The sequence below is a fragment of the Sinocyclocheilus grahami genome, unplaced genomic scaffold (assembly GCF_001515645.1).
Source record: "Sinocyclocheilus grahami isolate Dianchi unplaced genomic scaffold, SAMN03320097.WGS_v1.1 scaffold107.1, whole genome shotgun sequence".
Lineage (NCBI taxonomy): Eukaryota > Metazoa > Chordata > Actinopteri > Cypriniformes > Cyprinidae > Sinocyclocheilus > Sinocyclocheilus grahami.
Window position 1 is genome coordinate 1,621,809 of NW_015505286.1, and position 10,689 is coordinate 1,632,497.

Consider the following 10,689-nt stretch of genomic DNA (forward strand, 5'->3'; position numbering starts at 1 on the left):
CAGTTTACCATCATTCAATTGGATTAATTATGTCTTGCTGCAATATAGGATTTTGCTCTGGGTCGATGAATTCTTTTAGTCGATGTATGGCTTTTCATGAATGTATCATAAATCCAACGTGTATGTAATTTGAACAGAGAATGGGATTTGAGGCTTTGTAAAATCAGCAGTTTGTTTTTCTGTAGTGTGCCAATTGATTGCATAGGGTCATTTCAAGTATACATTTAGTTGACAGGCCATTCTCTGTGGTCGCTATCGGCAAATGACATGCAGGCTAATCCATTGTCACGTAAGGACAAGGTGTTTGTGATAGCCTCCTTGCTGTAGATTGAGAAAGATTTATGTTATGGAAATACAGTCAGCAAGTGTCACCCTGATCAGAAAAATTAGACCAAGGTGAAAGCAATGCAGGCTCAGCTCCTCCATTATGCAAGTAATACGTCACAAAAATATGGGCTAGCCTGTGTTATTTCATTGCTGCATGCTGAATGGATCGCCAGATGTGATTTAGGCTAATTGTTTTTTGTTGGCTCCCCTCTTGAAAAGATACTAAAGTTTGGCTGCTTTGTATAGAGCATAGAAAAGACCAATGTATGTTAGGGATGCACCGAAATGAAAATTCTTGGTCGACGCTGAACAAAATGAAACACTGGGCCGAAGGCCGAATACCGAACCGAAGGCCGAATACCGAACACGGTTTTTCACATTTTCCCCCCATGTAGGCCCATATTTTGCCATTGTTTTTTTCACCATTGCATTAATTAAATTGCCAAAATGTGCTTTTTACTGTTTTGTCCTGCTTTTCAAATAAAAAATCAGTTACAAAACAACAATTTAAAAATATTTACTTAACACTGAACTTTTTTTTTTCATTCTAGTAGACATTATACCAACAAAGCACAATATAACTTAAAATTAATAAGTTGCTGAGCAGAAAATACTTCTTTTAGAACATTAGAATATATTACAGATCGCAATTTGAACACTATGTGTGAATGTTATAATAAATGTATTAATAGAGCTGTTGTAGGGTAATTATTATTATCATTAGTATTGTCTTACTTTTTTATTTTATTTTACAGAATGACAGTAAAATTACAATACTATCATTTATGAATGTCAATGGAGTTGTTGCTTTTTCTCGGCATTTATTTTGGCAGAAACCCGCAGGAAGATCTCAGTGCTTCTTTGATTTTCTTGATTCTTTGAAGATCTCAGTTGATTTGCTAATCGTTTAAAGGTAATTTCGCGATTTCAATCATCGTACAGTAGCCTAACCACCAGCTTCAGCCACCTCTTCTTCTCATTGGAGACGTGATGCAGCACTAAACAGTCTCTCGCTGTCGGTGCTTGTAATGATTTCTGCGTCTTTCTCTGATAGTTTTAAATACGTTCACACTGCCGACATGTTTGCTGCATTAGTGCGTGCCTATATTTGATCGTGTTAGTCATTGTTCGGTACATATTTTTCGGCCTTTTCGCTTATTCGGCCGAACACCGAAATATATTTTTTTGCTGTTTTCGGCCAAATATTCGGTGCATCCCTGATGTATGTCAATAGTGATCCAGAATGCATGCTTACTTTCACAGGCCAATTTAGATGGACTGACTCTTATTATGTTTGCTGCATCATCCAGCCTGTCTTTGTACTTCATTTTAATCTCACTTAGCCTACATAACTGCAGGCTGAAATCTAACAATCACATTAAAAGATAATTTTGAAGGAGGTCCATCGGGAAATTACTATTAGACATTATTGTGAGCTGAGGCAGCACGAAGCACATGCAATGACCGCAGAGAAGAATTTTGCTGTGAATGTCTTCCATCCTGGAAGATGTGATAATCAGAGGCTCTGTAACTCTGGGCTGCTCTCCATTAAACGATGTAATGCAGTAACCTTCAGCCCAGGGAAAGTGCTTTTCCTTGTTATGAGTGTATTGACTTTGTTGAAAAGAGCAGGATGGCTGATCACAGGCATATGTTGTGTTTTGGATGCTGTATTTCCTGTCAGGCTTCTTAACTAGCTGGCTTCCACTGGTCAACCAGCTTGATCAGAACACCATGCTAGTAAAATGTGGTGTTGGTGAATATGATAATGTAGCAGGTATGATGTTTCACTTTAATAGTTTTATTCCAGCAAGAATTGGGTCAGTGACCTAATATCTGACCAGAAAAAAAAATCCAGATCTACTAATTTTCCATTAAAAATCCAAATCATACATACAATGACTTCTTCAGTGATGATCATGTTTTTATTTTCTGAATTTGAATTCAATTCAATATTGTCTTGGAAAAAAAGTAAAAAATGTCAGGGTGATATAACTGTCCTGATATCATAATGAAAAAAAAAACGTAAAAAAGAACAAAATTCTTGAGGAAAAAAAAACTTATCGAGTAGTTTAGCATCTTTAATTATCATAGAGACCTCCATGATTGTGTCATGGTCTTTTAAAAATCAGATAATTATCCTTTTTTGGACATGGTAAGAAGGTTATTTGGTGTTATTTTAGCATCCCTTTTAGTATTCATATTTAGAATTTTTATTTAAATATTTATATTATATTAAAAAGTTTTAATAATTGTGTTTTTGTCATTTGTATTACTTTTTTTAAAATACATTTATATGGTTTTTATTGATTTGTATTTCAGTTTTAGTTTGACTTTTTTAGTAAATCAACTTTCAACCTAAATTAAAATTGAGAAATGTTGCCTTGGCAACTAGATTGAACAAAAAGTTTTAAAGGTTACTTTAAAGTTTTTAAGGTTTCAGTTTTAGTTCAGGTTTTTATAATAACCCGATACTTCAGGTTGTAAAATGTCTTTTTACCTTGTAAATAATATAATATATAATATAATTAAAAAATATATTTTACGACGTACAATAACAATTTGGCATGTGTTTAAAAAAAACATTAAATCATAAAAAATGCAACTCCTACATAGTTACTTTTTCAATGATGAGCATGTTTTTATTGTCTGAACTCATTTAAATCATTTTGATATTTTGGGGGGCATAAAGTAAGAAATGGTAACAAGTTCCGACCCCTGCAGACCCTCGTGACTCTGTGTCAAGTTCACTTAGGTTTGTCATTGACCCAGTTGTCTTGATTGAATTCATAGCATGTCATTTAATTTCCCATTCTTGTGTTTGCGTAGTCACAGTCATTATTGTCAGTTGCAATGCTTGCACAATAACATCAGATCGGTGCATATTCCAGTACAACACATGCATTGACCATATTTAGATCTTTTCCTTTCCATCGCTCATGTGATAGGCGCTGAACGTCCTCTAGTTTCCTTACAGAATCTAATCCATCTGTTCTTGCAGCATTGAGAGCCCCATCTGTCTGGGCATTGGAACAAAGAGAGCATTTTATGTGCAGTGATCTTCTATGCTGTCTTTGTAATTGTTAGTTAGCAGTGGAAGCTTTTAACGAGGGCTACCGTGCAGGAACACAGTCCATGTGCTGTGATGTTGATGAGGCCTCGGCTGCGTTCTCCTTAACTGTTGATGTATGAGGTAATCACAGGACATGGAGGGTGTGGGGTCCTTATGGTCCTGCAGAGACATGAAGGTGGTTTTGGTGCATTTTATTTCTATTGTAAATATGACCGCATGCTACCCCATGAGAGCATGAGTCCATGTGGTTTGTTCAAAGTTTTGTATGACGGGGAAGCTTCATTGTAGAACTTGTAATGATTATTCAGCAGCCTTAGAAGGATTTCCTTTTGAACTGGGTTAACTTTTGACAGAAATAGGCTTCGGTGGGTGAATCTTTTTGTTTTGTTTTCGTGTATGTTTCTGTCTGTTGTTTGCCTGACATGATTGTCGGTTTGCCTCATTACTTTTTACTGGACAGAAAGAGGCTTAACTATTTAATAAGGTTTCTTCTCAAGAATGTATTTCTTTTAATGAGGCTTTTTCTTAATTATGATATCAAGACAGTTGTATCATCCAGACATTTTTTAATGATTTATAATAAAAAAAAATACAAGCATACTCATCACTGAAGAAGTCACATAAATGACATTTTTAATGTAATGTTTTTTTTTTCTTTTTAAATGTATAGATTCTCCCAGGATAGAACAAAATTGGTCAAGGAAAAAAAATAAAAAATAGGGAAAAATTTCACTCATAAATTGCTATATTTCACTAATAATTGCAAATGAACAGTAAGCAACACATTGAATTAAAAGTGTTACAAAATTGGAAGTAGAAAGACTGATTTTTTTTTTTTTTTTTTTTTTTTTTTTTTGATAGAACAAAATTGGTCAAAGAAAAAAAATAAAAAATAGGGAAAAATTTCACTCATAAATTGCTATATTTCACTAATAATTGCAAATGAACAGTAAGCAACACATTGAATTAAAAGTGTTAAAAAATTGGAAGTAGAAAGACTGATTTTTTTTTTTGTTTTTGTTTTTTTGGTAAAACATACTTTCTTTTATTTACAACTTCGAAAAAAATATTGCTGGACTGACAAAGATAGGCGTAGAAACAATTTTCACTCAGAAGTTGCTAGTAAATTTCAAAAACAACTACATAGAAATGCCAAACAACACATTGAATTAAATGTGAAATTTTAAAGTAGAAAAATGTCAATATTATTTTCTTGTAAAACATACTCCGAAAACCTTTTTTCAATTTACAACTTTAAAAAAATATTTTTTTACATTATCAGCATGGTGTTTTTTTTCCATCTCTATAGCTTTCATCATCTATATCCCAAGTGTGTCCCAAGTGCTTGATTTTTTTTTTAGTTAAACTGACACTAAATTGCATCAGAATCTTTCCCGCCTGTGCTAATGTTGCTTGTTGACTTTAATGGTCACTCAGGTGGACAAGGTATTAAATCGATGGAATTTGACATGCAAGCAAACTTAAGGACAAAGCGCTCAAAGTGGGTGGTTTTGGTTATCAATACCGATTTGTGTTCTGGTCTGCCATTTTGTGGGCAGGGTGAAGAAGAAAAGGGGAGTGTGCAGAGAAAGTAAACTAAGTCTATTGTGTTTCATGTTGACCAAACTGCTGTGCTACTTTGCTTTTTAATTCAGTCTTGTTTGTCTGTCCTTCCCTTTGTGACATCTTGAGTGTCCTGTGTCTTTGTTGGCAACATTTCAACCCCCTGAAAGCCTTGAGGAACAACATCTCATCCTTTGATTTTGGCACATCCTAGCAGACTTGTTTCAGTGGACTTTTTGGAGGACATATAGAGGGTTTTGACATTTCTGGTAATGTTGCGCAAACTGAGTCATTGTGTGTGCTGATCCAAAGAATGCGAACAGATTCCTGTTAGTGTATTCATGAACACTAAGACTCAGAAGGGAAGGAAAACAGTTCTCAGTGAGTTTGGGATGAAAGTCAAAAACCTAGCCCTTGTATACCCAGATAGCATGCTGTTCGGAGAAACCTCATTAACAGCTCACATTCCATACTTTAGTCACCTTGTTTTGAAACTCACATTTTAATCAGGCGTTCAGAGGTATAATGCTTAATGTAGTGCATTTAAAATGAGTTTCCAGCTTGGATTTCAGATTAGGATCGTTTTTCAGAGCAATGTGCTACTTGAGGACATTTAAAAGAATACTCAAAGAAGAAAACTTAAAGCAAAAGAGTAAATTTAAATGTACTACTAACACTTACGTTTAAAAGTTTGAGATCTGTAAGATTTTTATTTTTGAAAGAAATGAATACTTTTATTAAGCAAGGATAGATTAAAATGATCAGTAAAGACATAGTTGCAATTTTTATTTAAAAAAAAAGAAAGCTGTTCCTTTGAAGTGTCTATTCAGCAAAGTATCCTGAAAAACAAAACAATCGCTGTTTTAAAAAATATGAATTTTTTTCAACATTAACAATAATAAGAAATATTTCTTGAGCAGCATATTAGAATAATTTCTGAAGGATCATGTGACTCTAAAGACTTGAGCAATGGCTGCTGAAAAAAAATCAGCTTGGCCATCATAAATAATAAATGACATTTTACAGTAATTTTAACTGTAACATTTTGTAAAAACGTTATGGAAAAAAACTGTTAATAGGTTAACAGTAAGTTCCCGTACTATACAGGGAAAAACTGTAAAATATCTAACCAGACATTTCATGTAATTTTACAGTAAAATGCTGTTAAGTTTTTAGAAGTAAAAATAACAAATCAATGTATAATTTACTGTCAAAAACTGATATTCCCAGAATTCCCTGCATGACACTCCACATTTGAAAGTTTTTTGTTTAAATAATCATGTTTTTTTAATAGTTTTTGTTATTAGTTATGTATATTTGGGCTTTATGTTACATCTTCTGTTGTTTAATGAAAGTTGAATGCATTATTTAAGTATAATGTGTGTTACCATGATGGTGTTTTGTGTTTGCATGGATGACTCTGTGCACCTTCTATATATTAGTATATACTTCTGCTTGTGGCGAAGCTACTTGTGATGAGCTTTGATTCTTCATGTGGCTTTCTCTTTTACCACCTGCATTATTATGGTGGTTGTCAGTATGTTAAAGGTACAAAACAGATTTTAATAGCAGTGTGCATTGTTGAATTTACTGGTTTACATTCAAATTTTCTTGTTTGTAAATTACAGTTGTATACTGTAAAATTTACAGTTTTTGGCCATAAATGTGTTTACAATTTTTCTGTATTTTTTACAAAATTATTCTGGCAACCACAGCTGCCAAAATTATTTTGTAAAAACCACAGCATTTTTTTTACAGTGTATATTAAAAGAGAAAATAGTTGTCTTAAATTGTAATAATATTTCACAATATTTCTGTTTTTACTGTATTTTTGGTCAAATAAATTCAGCCTTGGTGAGCTTAAGAATCTTCTCATTAAAAAAGAATACCAACCCCAAACACATAAATGGTAACATAAGTATTTTATAATATTTAAATGTAAACTTTTCAAGTAAAATTGGATTATTAGCCCAATATGATTGACAAAATGAAATGTACTTTGTACTTTAAAGACCTAAATTGAAGTACTAAAATTTCCTTATATACTCAAATAAAATACTTAAGTATAGAAAAGAAGAACAGTTATTCTAGTACTTTTTTACTTATATTCTAGTACAGTTATTCTAGTGACAAGTCTTGATTAGTTTTCTGCACGGCTAATGAAGTAGTTCCATGTGTTTTGACTGCACTACATTTCAACATCCATATGCAAATCAGATATGACAAACAATTCATTTGGTTCAATAGTTAGTTTTTAATATATATGGGAACTAAGACAGTTTCAGTTGCCACGTGAAAACTGAATGGGACAACTGTCCACACACATACATATACACCTTGTTACTCCATGTGCAAGAATTTAAATTGCCACTTTCAAACTAAATGTAGTCAGCAGCACACAACATAGAAGCACTCTTTTAGTCTGTTGGAGCGAAGCAGTGGCACTTTTTCTAAGACAGCTCCTAAATTACCCATTGTTCATTCACACACACAGGGATGAATAACACAAGCACGGAAGAATTTGCCACCACTAATAAGCAATTCACCCTCGCATTGTTTGCCTTTGACCCCCCTCTCATAATGTTAATGGCATCTTATGGAAAGCATTCTTTGTTTTGTTTCAAAAGATGTCAAGATATCAAAATGGCAGGTGGAGACAAATGAGTCTCAGTAAAGGCCTCATTGTTTGGGTCTTGATTTTGGTGTGAAGGGGCGGCAATGTGTGACATCTTTAACGCTAACATTAATGATTCCTTTTTTCTTTTAAGTGCCAGTCTTTAATCAGATGTGATGGGTTGGAAAAAAGACTTGCAATAGAGAGTGAGGAAGAAGGAAATGAGCCTGACTGAGGGAGGAGGGAATGTTTGTGTTTTATTTGAATTAAGTTGGAGGCTTTCTTGGCACTCAGAGATTTGTTTCATTGTTTCCAAGAACGTAAATATATCAGCTTTCAGATGTTTTATGACTAATAAGAGTATGATTAAGATATGTTACCAAATATCAATAAACACAAGTCAGGTGGCCTTAAAACATTGATTTGTTCTATCAGAACTGGAAGTCTTTCTGTGAAGTTTTTCTTTTTGGGTTCAAAATAATAATTACAATGTGATTTTGTTTGGAATAAAATGGGTGTGTTGAGAAATTGAATGTATTATTTTGTCTTGTTCACTCTCCAATACAAATAAGAAGCGTTTTAGCGCGAATGCAACAAAATGAAGTGCAAAGGCTGTGAATTGAGTTTTTGCTTTATCTTGGTATTTTATCACAAGTATACCGTATATATTGCTATATATCCACCACTTGTTTCAAGTTATTTTAGCTGTACAAAAACAATAATCATGAACTCACTAGTTTGTAGCGTTCCCTGTTTACCTATAGTGGCTAATGAATTGGAAGTCTCATTACATTAACAGAAAATAGTTTATTTCCGCGTCACAAAATAAAAAGAATAGGGTTTTGTGTAATACAGTAAGTGCTGCCGTCTTATAAACTGTTTAAATTAGATATTTTCTGCTAAGCTTTATTGCTATTCTTTAGCTGCGGTACAAAACAATGCATGTAGGGCCTATATATTAAATTATCAAAACTAGTTAGTTTCCACAATTATTATTTTAATTCCCCATGCAGTCTCTAAATTCTTCATACCTTAAAATGGATTGAATATAACTCTACACCCTTACCTCGTTTAGAATATGTGGATATGCAAATTAGTCCCTGCCTCCACTTAATCACACCAGCTCGGACTAACTACTCCACTTTCACTCGGATCAGATCAGAATGATAATGCATTTTATGTATCGCTATCTACAGTGTCGGACACAACAGTAATTGATACCATAAGCCTTTGGCTTGACTGCATTATCAAACAGCTAATAATGTGTTGTTAATGTTACACAAACCATGTTCCCGTGATATGATAATGATATGAAAAGCCCCACCCCCGAAGTTGACAGGATTGCTTACATGTTTGTGATGGCAGGAAATGGGCAGTTTCAATTTAAATTTGTGAGACTGTCTTTGGTGCGCTGCAATTTTAAGGAAAAAATGCTCGGCAATGGGGTTAACTGATGAATTTGCATATGGTTTGTCTTCAAACATTTTAAAAACACCAGATAAGTAAACAACATGATTTTCACCACCGGGGGTCTTTAATTATCAAACCCCCAAACCGTAAGTTCTCCACCATTGTGGATGTGTTCATGTGCACTTGTCTCATTAATACTTGAAGACTAACTTGACTGTAACATAAGCGCTACTGGTTCAGTGGACTAAAGTTATTCTTGTTTCACAGCGTGTCAACACTTTGTTTCTGAGCAAAGCCAGTTTCAGCAATGCGCTTTTTTCTCAGTCTGTGGTTTTACTCCCACATAGATTGATTCTTAGGACAGAGAGTTTTCTTTGGGGCATCCAACCACAAATATATTTAAATATTTATGATTTCCTTTTGGAGCCTAATATAATCATCCTTAATGCATTCAACATTTGTACAAGCCTTGAGCGTACTGTCTCTGTTCTGCACAGTAGTGTCTGTAGGTCCAGCAATCAGGTCCTATTAGGGGTCATGAACTATGATAACTTTATATTCCCTTCTGGCAGTATACGAGTAGTCGGGTTAGTAAGATCCTCTAGCAGTATGGTTCCTCTCACTAAATTGAATGACCATAGCACATGGCCACAATACAGCACAGCCAATTATTGTTGGTATGTCAAGTACAGCTGTTGCATGTCATGTCTCTTAGGGCTCTGACATTCATTAGTACACCACTGGCATTGTGACCAAATGTGAGGCAGTTCGATTGAAGTCACACTGTCCTCTCACTCAAACTCCCATCCAATGAAGACTGACGGCAAACTGAAACAATGGTGTCTGTCTGTTAGTCAATCTGTATTTAGCAGCTTTGGTAAAAGTCAGAGAATCAGTTGTTTAACCACAAATATTTCTTTGGTTTTTGTTATGCACATTAGTGGTCAAGCTTAATTTTTTATTTGTTGGTTTTTCTCACATCACCCTTTTTTTTGCATGGATAATGAGAGGGAATAAACTGCTGAGTTTTAGAGAATCCGTGTATCATTCGATCATTCATTTTTTAATTTAATATTGAAAGTAGAATAATGAGAAAACGGCTCCTTTTTCGTATTTTCGTATTTTTCTAAAACGAGAATTCAGCTTAAATTTTCGTTTTTCTTTCTTGGGTGGAAAAATTAATAAACAGCTTGAATATTCGATTTCTACACGTGGGCAGGAATTAATTGACCCTTTCTGCTGATTGGTCAGCCGAAGATCAAACCGTGCCGCCTTCAGTTCTTCCGCAGTATCACGCAGCAGAATAATAGTCCTCCACTGCTGCAGTTGGATGGATTCTTAACGCATTTATTGCAACTACATTTAGTCTTTTTTCATCAAACAAACGGGCTAATGAATAGCTCAACACAACTCATACCTGGGCAGAGTCTAGACAGGGATTTCTTCTGTGTAGATATAAATTCTATCCTTTGCATCAGCTGGGCATGGCAGGGTATGATATGACAGCTGTCTTAGCCTACCCTGCTCACCCAGTAAGTCTGTTTAAGTAATTAATTAATTTGTTTCAAAATAAATATTTTAAACACTAAGAAAAAAAGGAAAGAATAATAAATTGGCTTGGGTATAGGCCTATGTTCATGCAAGAACTGTAATTCTGACTGACAACCGGAGAACAACAGATATTAAATAGCCTACTGTTAGA

General features: G+C 34.3%; 1 protein-coding gene across 1 annotated transcript in view; it reads left to right on the forward strand.

Moving 5' to 3' along the window:
- Positions 1-1,787: 1,787 nt before the first annotated feature.
- LOC107588797 (nectin-3-like protein) overlaps positions 1,788-10,689 on the forward strand; it is a gene marked incomplete at its 3' end in the record, with an annotated part of 45,172 nt that continues 36,270 nt past the window's right edge. Inside the window, exons 1-2 of the mRNA XM_016277031.1 lie at positions 1,788-1,884; positions 2,012-2,104. Coding sequence (XP_016132517.1) covers positions 1,788-1,884; positions 2,012-2,104 — 190 coding nt within the window. The remainder of the gene's footprint in view (positions 1,885-2,011; positions 2,105-10,689) is intronic.